General features: G+C 40.7%; 1 protein-coding gene across 5 annotated transcripts in view; it reads left to right on the top strand.

Moving 5' to 3' along the window:
* Positions 1-707: 707 nt before the first annotated feature.
* The window catches only part of nbeal2 (neurobeachin-like 2), a 37,878-nt gene continuing 19,394 nt past the window's right edge, over positions 708-19,191 (top strand). For 2 of the 5 annotated variants that reach the window (XM_033980444.2, XM_033980446.2), the window contains exons 1-21: positions 708-1,255; positions 6,841-6,929; positions 7,316-7,480; positions 8,350-8,431; positions 9,315-9,427; positions 10,261-10,343; positions 10,787-10,872; positions 11,167-11,470; positions 11,762-11,868; positions 12,084-12,164; positions 14,677-14,760; positions 15,204-15,302; positions 15,399-16,054; positions 16,122-16,254; positions 16,462-16,581; positions 16,663-16,987; positions 17,064-17,146; positions 17,453-17,545; positions 17,626-17,797; positions 18,195-18,328; positions 18,854-19,013. In XM_033980444.2, the coding sequence (XP_033836335.1) occupies positions 1,181-1,255; positions 6,841-6,929; positions 7,316-7,480; positions 8,350-8,431; positions 9,315-9,427; positions 10,261-10,343; positions 10,787-10,872; positions 11,167-11,470; positions 11,762-11,868; positions 12,084-12,164; positions 14,677-14,760; positions 15,204-15,302; positions 15,399-16,054; positions 16,122-16,254; positions 16,462-16,581; positions 16,663-16,987; positions 17,064-17,146; positions 17,453-17,545; positions 17,626-17,797; positions 18,195-18,328; positions 18,854-19,013 (3,244 nt within the window). In that variant the 5' untranslated portion in view covers positions 708-1,180. Of the gene's footprint in view, positions 1,256-4,784; positions 4,939-6,840; positions 6,930-7,315; positions 7,481-8,349; positions 8,432-9,314; positions 9,428-10,260; positions 10,344-10,786; positions 10,873-11,166; positions 11,471-11,761; positions 11,869-12,083; positions 12,165-14,676; positions 14,761-15,203; positions 15,303-15,398; positions 16,055-16,121; positions 16,255-16,461; positions 16,582-16,662; positions 16,988-17,063; positions 17,147-17,452; positions 17,546-17,625; positions 17,798-18,194; positions 18,329-18,853; positions 19,014-19,191 lie in introns of those variants that run through there. The other 3 variants (XM_033980447.2, XM_033980448.2, XM_055228142.1) reach the window with 3 other exon arrangements.

Raw genomic sequence — 19,191 nt, forward strand, 5'->3', positions numbered from 1 at the left:
TAGTTGACTTCCTCTAAGTAATTCATGAAAGCTATTATTCTGTTTAGAGGTTTACATAGTTATTACAGGAATGGGTACCCATTTTTTTTTTTTTTTTAATAATCGGGATAGTTTGGTAGCACCATTTAAAATCAAAAGGTACCCTTCTCTATAGCTGTAAGTGACTGATATTTATGCTCACATCCAACCTGCCCCACCCATGCAAACTAATGGGTAAATAGTAAAATAGGGAAGAGGGCAGAGTGATTCACTTCTACATTGATATAAAAAGGAGTGTGATATTTACACTGTGTGCCAACTAATTTGCTAAGTGGAAATTGTTCTTCATCGTTAGATATTGCTGATCTATTACATTCAATTATTGCACATGAAAAATCTATTCTTACTGTTAATAACAAGAACTGGTGTTGGTGAGTTGGTGTTAGTGTTTGCATGTTCAATTGCCAGTGGCTCCTTTTCTATATTTGTCTAGTAGTAATAGTAATAGTTTAGGTGTTTTGCCCAAGGATTCAAACCACCAAGCACCACTCCAGCCATGCGCCACTAAACTGTCATATTAACTGTGGCATTATCTTGCTCTTTCATATACTGTAGGCACATTTTCCACTCCAGCCCTAAAGCCCTACCTGCCTGAGTCCAGCACTTCCTTGTTTCCTTATTATGCTCAGGCTTGTCATCGTGTGTGCGTGTGTCTTTAAGAGTAGCAGTGTACCTGGGTGGATGACACTTTATTCTGAACCCATTTTTTCACTGCTTGTTGGAGAATGTGACACTTGCAGAGCGCGCAGTGGGTCGGTGCGTGCGGCGCTGTCATTTTCTCCGTGCGGCGTTTGGCATGTGTCGCTTCCGTGGGAAACCTCTCCAAAAGGAATCATACAGCTACAAACCTCGCCTTCGTTACGGACATGAGTGTTCCTCCACAAACGTATTTCCACGCTTTCTTGTAGGATATCTAGACATTTTCTGCCTGGACACTACGTTTTATATTTTAATGCCACTTTGCTAACTTTGCACTAGAAGATCTAATAGCACTTTTACGCGTTTGTGTGTGCACCTTTTTTGCAGCGATGGTTCAAAAGAGCGCGGATGATTCTCCTGTCTTTGGGAAACAACTTCAAACAAACCAGACACTAAATTGGTTATAACAAACCGTGTAATCATTTTAAACAGAGGGACATTAATGAGCAATCACAAGGGCAGCGGGATGGCATCGAAGGAGCGACTGTACGAGCTGTGGATGTTGTACTACACAAAGGTAAGCGCGGAGCTGGACCTGCCGCTGACACCTGTTGTCGTTGGAGCTTGTCATTTGACACCGGTTTTACTCGTTTACTATGATATTATTGACAATGACCACATATCCGAGCTATTAAGTCTTTCTTTTTCCGTTCTTTTGGTTACAATAGTGTCATATGCGGGTGATAGCGCTGGGTAATATGAGGAAGTGGACTGTTTTTGTTGTTTTGTTTACATAGTGGCCGCAAATAAAGTGCTATAAAATATATGGGCGCAATATAAAATGCTGTAAAACGTGTTTATAGCAGTTTTTGGATAGCAGCTCGTTCATTTAATTCTGTTGTGTTGGTAGTTTTACAGTATTTATCAAAGGCTACCTGTGATGCAGGTGTACTGAAGTTTAGCTAGGCTACTTCCCTTCCTGTTAGCATACACTTTATCCTCACACAGGCTGTTCAGTTTGTCATTTTATTTCCATCAGGACTCACACAGTTGTACTTTGTGACATTTGATTCATAATTGTCGTTCCTGTAGGTCTGAGTGTGGTCCTCACAGCACTTGTAGTCAGTAATTAACAAATAATAAGCCAAGAGAGAGAGAGGGGACATCATGCATGCTTTCTTTAATTTAAATCCAGTTTTAGTCATTTGTTTTTTTTGCCTGGAGACAATGGGGCTCTTTCTGGCTCTGTAGGTTTCTGTTGCATGTGCTTGTTTGTTTGTTCTCTTATTTAATAACTTCTTCGGACTCCTGAGCAGTTCCTGCAGCTTTTAATATCAAAGTGATCATTGTGGTCAGTGAGGGCTGCACTCAGAGGAAGTGTACTTTTAATCCACCCTTTGGCTTCACCTTTGGGGTTTTGCCAATCATGGTGATCACGCTGTGGCTCCCGGTCATGCCACACTTTTTTACCAAGCTAAAGAAGCAGCACACATCGTTCTACAGTTCTGCTAAGAGTTATAATAGTAACATATATTCAAAACGAATTTGTCTGAATACTTAAGCGTTCTTTAAACGTCACCGCCTGTGTGACTCAGAGAGACACAATAGGTTGCAGACAGGCAGCAGAACCACTTTAGAGAACAATACCCCGCCTCTCCTACCTTTCAAACAACCAATGTAGATGCTCTGTTTTTGTTGTCCACCTGTTTGTCAAGTCCAATCTACCTTTTATATGTGACATTTTCACGCCGCTAATCTCATGTCACCCCTCCCACAAAGCTTTGAAAACTGCAAATGATGTTCTGAAAAGCAAGAGCATTTATTTTCATTATTGGTGATGTAAAACCTGTCTTTGAGTCACAGCAGTTACGCCCAAGATTTTACTATCAGCCTTAAATGTTCTAATAAATTGTACAGAAAATCCTCTTGCTAATTTGCTCGTTAAAACTTTTTTTAAATCATTAAGATGTTTTAAGATTGAATCGTGATCTTTCAGCTGTAATTAACAATAAGAGGCAAAACTTGCTCAGGCATGTTTGTGATAAAGACATTCTGCTTCCTCTGATTGTGCAAGAAATCACATCACTGCTGCAAAGACTTGTAGATCAGCTGAGCCCCACCAGCTCAGGCCTGCGACTCTAGAGAACATGCATTTATATCATGTGTTATTTAGCAGAGGTCTATGTAGAGAGGATTAACAATAAAACTGTCTGTGGTTTTATTTACTGACAATTAATTGTTGGCCTTCTGTTTGCACATCTTTTTGTCCTTGTCGACTCTTAATGCCTGTTTTGACAATGGGCTGAGTTAAGCATATTTAAGACCCTGACACAATAGTGAGCAGACGCCTTGTCTTTCATCTGCTTAGGCTCAAACCAGCGTCACTGGCAGTGTTTGAGACTCATATCTTATCACAAGATGCCTCTCAGGGCAATGTAAAATGCTAATGCCTGACAGGCACAGACCTATGTGTGATGTAATCTGAGTGAAGGCTCCCAACGTGTGACGGCCCATGCCTCAGAGCAGCTTCAATGCCATTGTTACTCCTGATATCCCCAGGACATGGCAGAAAAGCCTGATTACACGCCTGACTTTATAAAGGTGTGTTTTGTCATTACTGGAATGAAGAATTTTGAAAACTCTAGGAAGTTTTTAATGCAACTTGACACTTGCTCAACTGTAACAAGTTTTAACATAGTTTTATTTTATTATGGTGTCAACATAATTGAAAACAAAATGTGTAAAGCTCTTAGTTGTTTATTGTGCATTATTAGTTAATTCTCTGAAGATACAATCAAAGAAGAAATGATTCATCTGCCAAAGTGCAGTGTTCGTGTGCATGACACACAGAATAAAAAATAATAGTCATTATGTGGAGACACTGTTGGGATTAATTAGTGCTTGTGTCAATGGCAACAGTCCACAGTAACAACCAACTGTCACCCATCCACTTTCACACAGATGTGAAACTCCTGTGTGTTTAAGGGGAATAGTGTCATCTTTAGCTTTTGAAACCAGCTGGACTCCATCATTTTGGTTCATTCGTTATAATACTTTCTAATGTTGGAGACCAGTGCAATCACACTATTCCTCTGACTACGAGGTCCTTGGAGGTTTGGAGCAGATGACTCAATCCCCTTGTGAAGCAGCAGTGTGTTTACCAACACACGAGTGTGCAGGAGCAGTCACAGACTCTTTCACTTGTGCAGGAGGCAGAGTTGAATGCTGATCAGTACAGAGCCGCACAGCTGCTGGGATCATTACAAGCACACTATTCACTTTCTACTGTATGATTATCTGGTGAAGTGTAGTGTATACTTGAGCTGTAATTTTGATTACCATTATGCAGCTTATTCATTATGAATACTTCCATGAAATCCAGGCTCCACAGGTGTCTTTAACAACACTTTTATTGGGAACCTGCTGTGTGCATTACTTCTCACTATCAAATCTCATTTCCTATTTTTGGTAAATGTGAAGTTTAAGAACTGAATATGTTGCAGCAAACTAAATAGATACAAAAAATACCAAAATATTATTTAACCATAAAGATCAGTGTTCTACATTTATCTTAAAAATTGCCCTTTTGGGAATGTCACCGATTATGTGACTATATTTGGTGATGTTTTTTAGACTGCTTCTCATACATTATAATAATTCTAGGATAAATGCTTTTGTTTTTATGGCCCCAAATGTCTTACATATAGTATCTATCTGCATGATAACGGCCTGTCACAATAACACACTTTGAAGCACAATATATAGCTACAGAAATATAGTATGATAAATTATAATATTGAAACAACTTTATGCCACTGACTATATTATAACGATCAAGCAGGATAACTCCAGTAAACCTTGTTTTAAATGTATAGTATCATTACAATGAATGATCTACTTCAAATAAATAGCAGAGTGAGCAAATTGGCATAGAAATTACTTATTTAACCTTGTACAGCTAAAATCATATTACAATAGCCAACATCTCCCCACTATTGCACTATTGAAGACAACTGGAGCAGAGTCTGAAGAGGAAGGCCTTTGACGTGTTTGGAGGAAATAGGCTTTGGTTAAAGTGAAATGTCATTTCCTGGTTCCTCTGTGCGTCTTTAGAGCACAGTGTCAGACAATGCTGCTGCTGCTGCTGGTAGAGAGAACAGGGCAAATGTGCAGCTGATGAGGGCTCATTGTGAACGGACCTGGGCCCTGCTCACGCTAATAACATGAGAGATGGACTGGCTCATAGACCAATGCCACTGGGTATGTGACAAGATTCTTAGCAATCAATATAATGCTAGAGTGCACAAGTGGTTGCTGTTTTCCTTGTTGGCGTTGTTGATATTAGGGGGGTTGGTCATGACAAAATATATATCCTTTCAGATTCTCCTGATAATAATATACAAAATACATTTTTGCACTTAATTGGAAATTAATTATAATGTTGAGAATGGATAATAAAATGAATCAAGAAAATGCATGAACATCACTTTACAATCTTTGAAAAACACTGCAAATGTATTCTCTTTTAATCTGGTCTTTGGTAGCTCTTTGCAGTTTTTATATAGATGATTCACTCTATACTCTAATTTGGCACTCAACTTAATGATTTGCTGTTTTTATCTAGGCTACTTAAAGGTACACTGTGTAGTTTCTCTGGTGGTTGAGCCATTACCTGCTTGTCTCCATGGAGATGTTATCGCTGTGCCTGGAATATTCCACAGTATGGCATTAAACTTATCTTAAGAAAGTAAGATAGCTTGTTTTGAGGTATTGTTTGTCCAATAAAAACACCAGCATTTGAATAAATACCAAGTGGATAAGTTTAATGCTATACTGTGGAAAAAGTGTCTGCGGTAAGTAAAATGGTACACCTCTACTATTTTCTACTCCATTTGCCGCCCGTAGTGTAAGCAATATTCTGTACGCGTACATTCTGTACATGGGTAATTTTGCTAAAGCTACAAGGGGAAGTGTCTGATACAGTTGTGTACAGTGGACTTAAAACAGCTCATTTTGGAGAAGCACAGAAACAATCATTCCCACCTGATGATGGGCCAATGCTGCACTGGAACATTTCTTTGTGCCAGTTTTGTAATATGCATTTTGACACATCTCAGTTGTGTCTCTTCATGGATATGTCACAACCTCATGTCCGTTATATGTGGCAGTAGTGGACTTTTCACATGCTCTGAACTATGTTGTTGTTGTTTAGGTTGTACTTCTCAGTTTGATGTTAGATCACATAGACAGGATGTGCTGTGCTGATTTAAGGTCAGATAACCACTGCGGTTTATAAACAAAATATGAATTAAGTCTGTTCTCAAATTGGAAATCTTGTGATGCTTATAATTATAGATGTTTGTGTTATTATGATGACCAGTTATAATTAAGGTAAAATGCTCATTTACTTTGTACCTTTGTGTTTTGAACAAGGAAATAATTGACTAATGTGTTTTTTTGCTGCGAGATGTGCAACATCCTGTTTCAAAAACAGGTCAAATGTTTAGTCAATGCTACCTCTAGCCAGTGATGCTGAAATGATAGTGCATCTCAAATAGACACATCATTCATGTATTGATACAAGTGAGGTCATATGCAAAAGGTCTTTTGTGTTTTCTTTGTTTGTTTTTTTTCATCATGGTCGTGCGCTTACTCAGTTGCACTAATTCGTCCACGTTTGCGGGGCTTCCCATTAATAGAGGAGACTATGATGGCCCCCATAGTCAAATTTATTCCCCATAATACCATAATGGTATTCGTTGTTTTTGATTTAATCCTTAGTCAGTAGACAGTAGAAGTGACATATTTACTAAAATAAATGTATTCAACAGAATTATTAAAATAAAGATTACCTATACCAACATAGTCTATGTATAAAACTGTGACAAATATGTTTGAGTTGTCATTTCTTGCGTTTGAGGCTTGAGTGCTCAGAAAATACCAGTTTGCATTTATCACCTATTCCGGCCTGCGATGCTTCAAATTGTTTGCAAATTTTGACTCTGAATTATACAGATAAAAGAAAATTATTTAATTAGTCATTTGTCAAAAAAAGAAGAATCAGGTATGCAGTTTTGAACAGTGGTTTAAAAAAAATGTATTATTTGTGTTTTATTAAAACATATTTTCTTTACCCATATGTATCCTTCTTGTTCTACACAGAAAGATGTAAGCTATCTGCAGCAGTGGCTTGAAGCGTTCGTGGCATCTTTTGAACGGCTCATTGATGTGGCGTCTCTGGAGCCTCGGCGGTGAGTCAGTTTTACACAGAAATCCAGTCACAGTACATTTAGAGGTGAGCAGATTATTCAAATTTGGATAATATCTTGAATGTTGTTTTGAAGATATGTATACAAAATTTGAATATCTATAGTTAGTAATTTTTTTAATAGATCTAAAGTATAGAGTAATGTTTCTACACTTTTAGGTTTACAGTAATTTCACATTTGTCTGATACTTAAACATGAACAAATACATTTAAAAACATGTTTTAGCACATTTCTGTATTGGATTACCAATAGCATAGTTCAGGATAGTTACTCTAAGTACATTATTTTGTAATAATGCCAAATACAGACTTCAGCACTCTGTACTCTGGTAGTGCCTCCCTTTACCTCCCATGCTCCTCTTACTGCAGGCTGGAGGAGAGCAGCTCTGAGGTGCCCCTTCTCCCCCGAGAGGTCCTGGTCTTCCTCAGCACCCAGTTGTGGCACAGCGCGTTGCATCTCTCGCACACATCCGACCAAAACAGCAGTGCCCCACACCCGCTGCTCCTTATCAAGTTCTTCATCATTGTGTGCAGGTGATGCCCAACCTCCTGTTTGATCAATAACATGTCATACTCCAATCTAAGGCTAGGCAATATGGAGATAAAAAGTGAATCCTGATCTTATTCCTGTGACAATATGATATATCGTTAAAATTGTCATGTCATGAGTCATTCATTTTCTCTTTGAAATCACCTCCATGCTCAAACAAAAACACAAAAGTTTGTTTGAGCATAGATCACCACCTACATCTACTATTGGTCAGGTTCAGCAGTTCCCTGAGTGAGTGACAGGTGCAATGGTGTGTGAACTTTCAAAGCAATATAAGGATACTAAGTTTACATGAACAGTGAAAATATTTTAATTGTGATTTTTTTTTTTTTTTTGGTATATCGCCCAACCCTTCTCCAATCCCAGTCCACCCAATCCATGTAATCAATTACATCAATGGCTCTTAAATGGTGATATGAATACTACACAATCAGTATATGAGTAATCCTGTTTTTGTAGTTCTGCTTTACAGTTAAGGCAAGTTCTGATGTAGTCCTAGCTCATTCCTTATTCAGACCTAGTTGTTGTGATCGCTATTAAGTCAAACTTAGTCTTGATGTTTTTTTAGGAGTTATATGTATTCTGAGTTGGTAATGTTGAAACAATTAGTGAGTACCACTGACCACTTGGGTAACCTCAATGTACTTAGTGTTGCAGTGCCATTAATTAAATTTTCAGTTAGTAATTGTCAATGATCCAGACAGTTGTAAGTAAAATGTTCACTCAGGCAGGTTTAAAATAGGATTATAATATGTCTGAACTGGACACATTTGCTATTTGTTGACTGAAATAAACACATACCCATGTTGTCCGTGTTAAACCTTGAAAATTATTTCTTTCTTTCTGCCTACAGAAATATGGAGAACATTGACCTTGAGAAGACCCCCGGTTTTGTTTTTGAAACCATCAAGCTTTTGGATTTCTGTTTGCAACAGGTACTGTACAGCTAGTGAGGTTTAAGTGTTATTCAAACAGAGCTCTCTCTTTATTTATGGTTGGACTTGGCTGCACTGCTCGTCCACTCCATCATCTCGACAGGCCAGATTTAGTGTCATGGGCAGCACAAGAAATATCAGAGAATTTAACCTGTTTATAATATATTGTGTATTATCTACATATGTGCAGAATTGGCTGAAGTGGCTGAACCTCTATTCAATGAGAAGGAATGTATTTGTAGTTGTTGTATGCTTAAGAATCATTTAAACATAAGGAGACTAACAATACAGTTTTCTCAGAATTTCTCAAATTTGACACATGCAAAGCTATATTGATAGGATTTCTATACCTTTGTAGTGTCAGAGTTACAAAATAAGTTTTTATATTGCTGATTATCAATGTACATAATATTTAATTAAACTTTGGACTAAACACTTAAACTCCTCCAACCACATTTCAGATAGAGCTGAGAGAGTGGGGGGAAAGTAGTGGCAGGGATGGCTAGGGATATAAGAACAGTGTGATTGGTCTAATTCCGCCCCTGCAGCCAGGTGTTAGTAATCTAAAACACCTGTCTGTAATGAGGACAGTCATGTGATGTTACATAGTACTTGACCTTGCTGAGGCCACTGGAGGCTTTTGACCAGAAAGCTGTAGATATACCTAGTTTGTACTGAAATTGCCAAAAAGGAACTAGGAACTAGGAACACTGGACTATATTATTAAATTACCGGTAATGTACAGAGCTTAGTAACACAAAACTTTTAATATTATGTTCCACTTGATGTCCTAGTGAGGTTACCAAGATTACTTTTAAAATGCAATGAAAAGCTTAAACCTTCTCCAGTTTAAACTGTAAAGTATGACTTTTCCCATGATCAGATAAAGAAAGGCCAAGGGGAGCTGGACTCTCTGCAGTTGGTGGTGCAGTATGGGCTGGTGCTGTGCGAGAGCCTGTTTGACCCTTATCAGACCTGGAGGAGGCGCTTGTCAGGGTGAGTCCTGCTTTTACTGCGGGGCAGCAAAGATAACCATTTAGTTCCACACAGACCAAAACATCAACATTTTGTCATGAGCTGGGGATGTCTCCAAATCTCAAAGGGGTAGTGAATATTTTTAGAGGGGCCTGCTCAGTGTCAGTTGAGTTTGCAGACAGTGTGGTTGACACAAGCCACTGTCAGGGTTGAAAGAAGCAATACTGTTAAAAGATGTTAAAACAATTGTATCATAATTATTGCATATTATATTGAAGTGAAGAAAAACTATTCAGTTCAATTTGTATTTTTGTAGAGGCCAAAATTACAACAGCATTCACCTGATAGGGCTTAACAAAAGTCTTGTTCGTAAAGTAAACAGTGAAACAGCCATTGGCCAATAACAGATAAACAGATTAACCAACATTCACAGGACACAATTAAACTGATAACTGTATCTACTACTAGGTACATAAATAAACAAATGCTTAAACTACTTAAAGTCAAATAACATAATTATTCCCCAGAAACTGTACTACATTCTTGGTATTCACTATTACTTTGAAGACAATGCTTGTATTTTCAGCAACAACACTGTCAACAATGTGGCAGTAGCCTTACTTACAAAAATAAAGTTACTTTTTACATACTGCTAAGTTGCAGCTCATTTGCATCAATATTTACTTTTTGTCAATATACAGTTTATTGCTGTAGTACGTAACTTGTTTGACTACTTAAGTTGGGTCAATGTGTACGATTTTTTGCCATAAACATAAACTCAACTTTGCACTTTACCACATATTTACAGCCTACAGGTTAAATATGTTGACTGTACTGACACAAGTGTGTTACAGGGAGGAGGTGAGCGCACTTGAGAGGAACAAATACAAGTTCTCCCCATTGCCTTTACCAGAAGAGCTGCCTGCACTGTTCCATGGTAAAGCCAGTGTCTTTCTGGTCTCTGCTTACCACATTTCCCTTCTTCTTTTAATTCTAATCCTAAATATGCCAACTGCAAACTACATCCTAATATCAACTAATTATCAGGTTCATGAGTCCAAGTATTTCTAATTACATGAGCACATTTGATAAGTAAGCGCTAATCTGTAAGCCCTAAGGTAAACCCCAGAATGAGCAAGTCTGTGTTTGCCTAAAATTTCAGAGAGATTAATGCTTTAATGCTTAATAGAATGTGTTAACTGGAACATGCAAAAGACTAATTGTGTAATGCCTGTCCAATTGCAAAGACTTAGGATTGTATGTGACGTAGATGTGAACAGCAGCAGGGGAATTGTGTTGATTGTGCACATTTTCCATTGCTTTGGTCTCAATGGGGCAATAGAGAGATTTAAACCTGATGTCTTGAATGTATGTGCACAGAGAGTCTGCAGAACAGTCAGGATATCCCACAGCTCCTTACTCTGCGATTGGTTCATCTCCAGGGAGCTGTAATCAGCGGAGGGAAGGTACCATCATTTTTCCCTTTGTAACTGGCTTTATAATTATATAGCTGAAAGACCACTTTGCAAGTATATAACATGGCAACAAGGTAGCATCATACATGCAACAAACAGTATCATTTATTATCAGGCTTTTTCAGTTACCATTAAAAAATATGTATGAGTTAACTTTTTATGTAACTTTTCTGGCTTGTTACATTTGCTACAAAATGCCATCATACATACATAACGACACAAGCTGTACTCTGCTTTTTCAGAATTGTGAATATTTAAATAGCATGACATGTTTGTACATTTCAGAAAAATGGCCTCCTGACCATCACTGATCAGGCTGTGGAGGACCTGTTCTCTGTTCTAAGAGACTGGTGCTGCCGAACTCCAAGTGAGGGCAGAGACGCAGCATTACCGCGGGTGACACTGCAGACGTTGACCTCCATGATCCATCTGCTGCACGCGAGCAGCCCCTCCGAGCGCCTTGTCGACATCAAGAGTGTACTCCACAGCTACTTCCACCTGCTCAACTGGAACCGCCCCCTGTGCAGTGATGAGAAGGACCGCCAGAGCTGGGAAGAGAACCTGGTGTCACTGCAGAGCCAAATGCTCAGTATGTTTTAAAACAGATCCACTGTTTTAAGCACTTTGAAAAATGATTACAGAATAAAGATAAAGCTCCTACTTAATAATATATTTGCCCCATGAACTATTCCAACAAAAATCAAAACCCAGCAATATGTGTTTACTGCCCAGTTTGTTTTTAGGCTGTGGGCAACAAAAGTCTTCCATTGTATATATATATATATAGATATATAGAACACAGTAAACATCATTACTCATATCTAATGAGTTTTTTTTGTCAGTCTGCCACTGTTTAACCCTTGTCACTTGTGTCTTTTAGCTGCTATCCCTGAGATCCTGCAATGCTCTGACAGACCCGTTCTGCAGGCTGTGTTTTTAAACAACAATTGCTTTGAACATATCCTCAGGCTCATTCAAAACAGCAAGGTCAGAACCCTGTCCATCTTATGTCCTCTTTTGCCCTGTATGCTGCTTTTCCTGACAATCAACCACGTCTCACCAGTTTTTGACATATTAAACAATTTTCTTAGAGCCTTGTTGATAAATTTGAAGCCAGCTGCCTCTCATGTCTCATGTCTCATGTCTAATTGAGTGTCTGTGTTTGTGCTTGCTGCTGGTGAACGTGTACATGTGGCCTGCAGTTATTTCAAAGCAGCAGGTTGGAGCATAAGGTTGACTGTGACCTCACCACGCACTTGCTCACAGAGGTTGAAGTGGACCAGGTACTCCAAGACGGTGTCAAACAAGTCTGTCAGCAGGAAATTCAGCCTCTTCTTCTTTTGGTAACAGGAAACTTTAAGCAGGAAGTCTACCCTAAAGGCAGTAGCCCACTGCATCACACTTTGAAAGGCCCTTTATCTCCTTTCAGCTAGTCACGAGTAGTTAAAGTCAAGTATTGGTCTTAAGGGATTAGCGTAGTTTAATACTGCAATCATAAGTAAATGTTTTCTCTGTTGGAAACATGTGTATCTATATCTGCTCTTGATATAACTCTCAAAACCACTTTTAATATACCAAAATATATTAATTTAGTTTAAAATATTCTCAATAATCCATCCATCCATCCATTTTCTTCCGCTTATCCGGGGCCGGGTCGCGGGGGCAGCAGTCTAAGCAGGGACTCCCAGACTTCCCTCACCCCGGACACGTCCTCCAGCTCCTCCGGTGGGACCCCAAGGCGTTCCCAGGCCAGCCGAGAGACATAGTCCCTCCAGCGTGTCCTGGGTCTTCCCCGGGGCCTCCTCCCGGTGGGACATGCCCAGAACACCTCCCTAGGGAGGCGTCCAGGAGGCATCCTGAGCAGATGCCCGAGCCACCTCAGCTGGTTCCTCTCAACGTGTAGGAGCAGCGGCTCTACTCCGAGCTCCTCCCGTGTGACCGAGCTCCTCACCCTATCCCTAAGGGTGCGCCCGGCCACTCTGCGGAGGAAGCCCATTTCAGCCGCTTGTATCCGCGATCTTGTCCTTTCGGTCATTACCCAGAGCTCATGACCATAGGTGAGGGTAGGAACGTAGATTGACCGGTAAATCGAGAGCTTCGCCTTCCGGCTCAGCTCCTTCTTCACCACAACGGACCGATACAGCGACCGCATCACTGCAGACGCTGCACCGATCCGCCTGTCAATCTCCCGCTCCATCCTTCCCTCACTCGTGAACAAGACCCCGAGATACTTGAACTCCTCCACTTGGGGCAGAGACTCACCACCCACCCGGAGAGAGCAAACCACCTTTTTCCGGTCGAGAACCATGGCCTCGGATTTGGAGGAGCTGATTCTCATCCCAGCCGCTTCACACTCGGCTGCAAACCGCCCCAGTGCCTGCTGCAGGTCCTGGCTCGAAGAAGCCATCAGGACAACATCATCTGCAAACAGCAGAGATGAAATCCTGTGGTTCCCAAACCAGGCCCCCTCCGGCCCCTGGCTGCGCCTAGAAATTCTGTCCATAAATATAATGAACAGAACCGGTGACAAAGGGCAGCCCTGGCGGAGTCCAACATGCACTGGGAACAGGTCTGACTTACTGCCGGCAATGCGAACACAGCTCCTGCTCTGGTCATACAGGGACCGGACAGCCCTTAGCAAAGAGCCCCGGACCCCATACTCCCAGAGCACCCCCCCAAAGGACACCACGAGGGACACGGTCGAATGCCTTCTCCAGATCCACAAAACACATGTGGACTGGTTGGGCAAACTCCCATGAGCCCTCGAGGACCCGATGAAGAGTATAGAGCTGGTCCAGTGTTCCACGACCAGGACGAAAACCACACTGCTCCTCCTGAATCCGAGGTTCGACTATCGGCCGGATTCTCCTCTCCAGCACCCTGGAATAGACCTTACCGGGAAGGCTGAGGAGTGTGATTCCCCTGTAATTGGAACACACCCTCCGGTCCCCCTTCTTATACAGAGGGACCACCACCCCGGTCTGCCATTCCACAGGTACTGTGGAATGTGGAACTATTCTCAATAATGTTGATGTTCAATCATCTTTGTAATGGAAATGATCACCCTTTAGATGTGGGTAGACCAACAGCAGTTCTGACGAATGAGCTGTGTTAATTACTAGAGTCCCAGTCAAATTATCTTAAAGCAGTGACATTCATTGTCCTACTTTCTTTTAAATAGGCATAAAAATCAAAAAGACTGAAGTTCTCAGACAGAGGATCAAAGGACAATGAGAATGTAGCATAAACACTTTAACTACTCAAATCATATCTATGGTCCATGAAGAGACAACTATGGGCTAGACTGAAAAGTATAGCTCTGTATTTTGTGTTAAAGTTTCAAAGCCTACTTTCTCTGGTTGAATTCCCTGTTGACAGCTCTAGGTTAATGTTTTTGCTGTGCATGAGATGGTGTTTAGCAAAGCTTGTTCACATTTCTGATTCTGGCTGTCATGTGACTGGTGCTGCTCAGGGGGAGACCTTATCGTGCATTTGATGTTTTCTCATTTGGTGATCAACCTGTCTTCTCGTTTCTTGTTATTTCTCTTTTTGGTTAAAGTTTTAGGTTTTTGCATGCTTGCCTCTATCTGTAATCAACAAACAAAAACAAAATTGATGTGTGTGACAATCTTTTAGTTTTGTTTTGCTTAAATTCACTGTTCTGGTGTGAAATGGGAAAAGGCACTACACTTTAATTTATGACTTTGTTGTGTAGTTCACTTTTCTGCACAAAAACAAACCCACAGTGTAATGATGCAACCTCATAGTTATATTTGCCTTCTTATTTGACTGTAGGTTCTGGAAAAAGCATCAGACAGTATTACCGTACATGCCTTAGAAGTCCTCACAGCAATAATGAGCGATTCTCCCTCTGCTAAGGTAAGAATGTGTGTGTATATATATATATGTGTGTGTATATATATATATGTGTGTGTGTATATATATATGTGTGTATATATATATATATATATATATATATATATATATATATATATATAGTTATATATATATATATATATATATATATATATATATATATATATATAGTTATATATATATATATATATATATATATAGTTATATATATATAGTTATATATATATATATATATATATAGTTATATATATATATAACTAGTCTGAAAACAAACCATTTGATTGCATGTTGATGCATGCAACACCATTTTCACTGCCTGATCAGAAAGGCAGTTTCCTTGTAGATCGGAAATCATATTGTGTCAGCTTCCAGATGATGAAAGTGTGCCAACTCTATATCCCTGTGGTACTGCTTTCTAAAGTCTATTTCTGTCCTATTCCCCACAGGAGGTGTTCAAGGAGAGAATTGGTTACTCCCAGCTGTTTGACGTGCTGAAAAGTCAAGGTCTACCCACCAAGCGCCTGCTGCAAGAGCTCATGAACATGGTACAGTGCTCATTGACCCTAGAGCCTAGAGGGAAACAGTGGAACTCATTTGGACTCATATGACTTGTTCTAAAATGTCCTGACTGTGTTCCTCAGGCTGTGGAGGGAGAGCATGCTAATGCAAGCCACTTGGGCATCAGTAATGACCAGCCTCTGCTGCTGCTCCTGCAGTGGCTCCCAGAGCTGTCGGGGCAGAGGGACCTCCAGCTTCTCGTGGCCCAGTGGCTGGCCACTGTGTGTGGGGGCTCACTACCCTGTCGGACTGTGGCTGTGGAGGCAGGTATGGTGGGGGCTTTGCTGCAGGTCCTATCTCAGCCTCAGACCCTGGACAGACAGTGTGCCGATGCCCTGCTAGGTCTGCTACAGGACCTGGGCTCCCTGTGCTTAAGGCCAGAGGAGCTGAAGGGGCTGCTCAGGCTGCTCCGAGCGGACCAGGACAATGGGACAGTGGGTGGGCGGGCTCATCCATACTGCGCTCGCATCATCAGGGTGCTGTCAGCAATGGCGGCCAGGGAGGGACAGAACCATGCCCTGCAGTACTTTGACCTTACGCCTCCAATGGCAGGCATCATGGTGCCCACTGTCCAGCGCTGGCCAGGAAGTGGCTTTGCTTTTCATGCTTGGCTTTGTCTCAATATGGAGCTTCAGCGCAGTTCCTTTGAGCAGTCAAACTATCGTAACTCCTACCCTACCTCTGGCACTCAAACGCAACCTGAAATTGGGAAAGGACCTCGCAGGAAACAGCTCTACAGGTATGACAACAAATATATACTTTTGTGTGTGTGACAATTTTGGATTGCTTAAAATGTTTTCCTATAGTTTTTTCACAGCAAATGGCACTGGACTGGAGGCTTTCTTCACCCTGGAGGGAGTGCTGGTGGTGGCTGTATGCACTAAGAAAGAGTACATGGCTGTTGCTTTGCCAGAGTACCCTCTGACAGACTCATGCTGGGTGAGTCAGAATGAAGTGTACTGCCTTAATTTCAACACAGCTTGATTTGAGTTTAAACTAAATTGCTTTAATCAATCAGGTGAAGCCAATCATGAGACTTTTGAAGGCAGTGTGCATCTCTGTAGTGTACTGTCAATGTATTTGAAATGTTATAAACAAGCTGTAAAAAATAACCACTATTTGATTATGTGTTCTTTTAAATAACAGCATTCAGTGGCCATTGTCCATATTTCTGGTCGTCGCCCATTTGGCCAGAACTTGGTCACAATTTACATTGATGGGGAGCAGCGTAAAACAGCACAGCTCAGATTTCCATCTTTTAGTGAGGTAATTACATGAGTTGTTGTTTAATTTTTTCTCCTGAATTATATATTCTTTTCAAATATATATACATGTATCTTCTTGCAGCCCTTTACATCATGCTGCATTGGGTCAGCAGGCCACCGGACCACTACCACCACCACCTCTTCCTCGCTGTCCCAGTCCTCCACCCCTCCCGCAGAGTTTGCCTTCCCCTCACACGGCCCGGTTCTCATCAGGTCTCAGTCTTTCCCTGCTTCCTTTGCTGGTGGACGCTGGGGGGCAGTGGGGGAGTCTGCTGTCCACACTATCCCCGCAGGGCTCCAGGACACAGAATGGGGGACACCTACTTCACTGGACGGACTTTTGGGCACAGCATTTATCTGTCATGAAGCCCTGCAGCCAGCTCAGACCCGGGCACTACACTCCGCAGGTGGGCATGGTGCCAGAGATTTGAGTTACATGTTGCATTTTACATGACTAACCTCTTTGTTTGCTTTATGTCAAAGGGCCAAATCACGTGTCCCTTTTCAAAACAGAGGGAGAGTTATCTGAGATCAACAGCAAGCTTCTGCTCTACTACACTCCCCAGGTGAAGAATGTATACTATAGAAAATATGAATGAGATAGGTTGCATTCAGGACAATCAAGAATTCCAGGACCTATGTAATTCCATTAGTTATTCATATCTACATATGTTGAACCATAACATTTTTACGTCTGAGTTTGTGTCCATGCTAGTTTTGCTTAATGTGATTAATCCCATTAATTACAGAGATATTAACTGTATACTAGCATGTGCTGTAAACCAACATCAAATTCTACCATAGAATAATAATTGTAGTTATTTAAGTTAGTTATTTTTTCCAAAACTAAAACCGCTATCTCTTTCCTACAGGCATTCAAAGGCCAAATATGTCTAGATCTGGCGCCTAATCACCAGTACGATGGTAGGCTGACAGGTCATCAAGTAGTCAACTGGGACATCAAGGTTATTTTTGCTTTTGCTTTAGTAATTCAGTTTCATTTCTACATCAGATAACACCTGTTGTATTTCCTGTTCCTTGGTAGGATGTTGTAAATGTGGTGGGGGGCATTGGTGTGGTGCTGCCTCTGTTAGAACAGGTGTGTGAGGCTGAGCAGGTTTACAATGGAGGACAGGAAATTTCGGACCTACTCGGACCAGAACTGACCTCCTCCAGGGGTCCCACTGGAATGCTGCTGCCACTCAAGAAGTCCTCTGGTATGTTCACGTTTATTTCTTTAGTTTTATATTTTAGAATTTCAGAAAAGTAATGTAAAGAGGTTATTTGTACTTTTTCCAGTAAGATGAGATATAACATTACATGAATAACTATCACACAAGCAGAGTACCAGTACTATATTAAAAAAAAAAACTACATGATTTAGATGCAATATCTAATGTATTTTAAAGGTTCCAAAATGGTTAACTAGTGTTACATAAGTTAAGTCTTTGGTAAAACCACATACAAAACGTATATACAGACAAATAACAAAAACAATATGTGTGTGATATGTTACAGTGACTCATTCTGAGATGCAAAATTGTGGCTTGTAATATATAAATTGGTTTGTGGTTGACTCAGGAAGTTCTAGGGTTGTTTTGCTCCATTTTTCAGAGGGACGTCTTGAGAGAAACAGCATTGCTGCGTTCTTGTTGATGGTGAAAAACCTGATTCGTCATCACCCAGTCAATCAAGAGTGTTTGCTGCAGTGTCATGGGCCCAGCATCATTGGAGCCATGCTGAGCAAAGTGAGTGTGACACTGTCCAGAGCAGCGGGAGCTTTAATAATTATCATTTAACTGTGAACATTTGACCTTTCCTCTTCTGCGTTTCTGTATAATCACTGTGTAATGAGATATGGTTTCATTCAAACAGCAGTAGTCCTTACAAGATGAGAGTCATATGGGGGGTATATGACTGCACCAGCTTTTTATCCTTATTTACCTTAGACTTTATAATCATTTTACTGCCAAACAATTTTGCATCAGATGGTGAGGAGATGAAGGAAGACTAGTTAAAACCTGCACTTTTCTTGGGACTTTTTTATTGACATAAGAGAGCGCTTTGAGCCTTTTTGCAAAGCAAATGTGGCCTTCTAAACACAGGTCTTGAAAACACACAGTCCATAGCAACATATGTTGTTCCCTGAACTGAGTGCACCACTTCATCATCATCTAAGTGTTTCTAATAATAGAGGCTTTGCAGAGCCTTGTCCACATATAAATCCACATTACAGTCTCTCCGCCCCCTCACGGCCCATTTGTTTCTCTCAGGTCCCAGGAAACATGATGGACATGAATGTGTTAATGGCGTCTCAGCTTCTGCTGGAGCAGGTCTTCTCTGAGGGCAACAGTCCACTGCTGCAGCAGCTCTACCATCACCTGCTCTTTGACTTCCGTATCTGGACCAAAAGCCACTTTGCTGTCAGTCTCGGTAAGGCTCTGTGGCATTTGAACAAACAAAAAGCATTGTAGATACTACAATGATAGTCAAAGTGTATTTAAGTGTGAAGCTGCACCTTAATTCTTGCTATTATATTGTGGTGACTTTGACCTGGTTTGGCATTGGTAAATGTCACGCTGAAAGGAGTTATTAAATATACTCTGTTTTT

The sequence above is a fragment of the Periophthalmus magnuspinnatus genome, chromosome 16 (assembly GCF_009829125.3).
Source record: "Periophthalmus magnuspinnatus isolate fPerMag1 chromosome 16, fPerMag1.2.pri, whole genome shotgun sequence".
In the NCBI taxonomy this organism is placed as follows: Eukaryota; Metazoa; Chordata; class Actinopteri; order Gobiiformes; family Gobiidae; genus Periophthalmus; species Periophthalmus magnuspinnatus.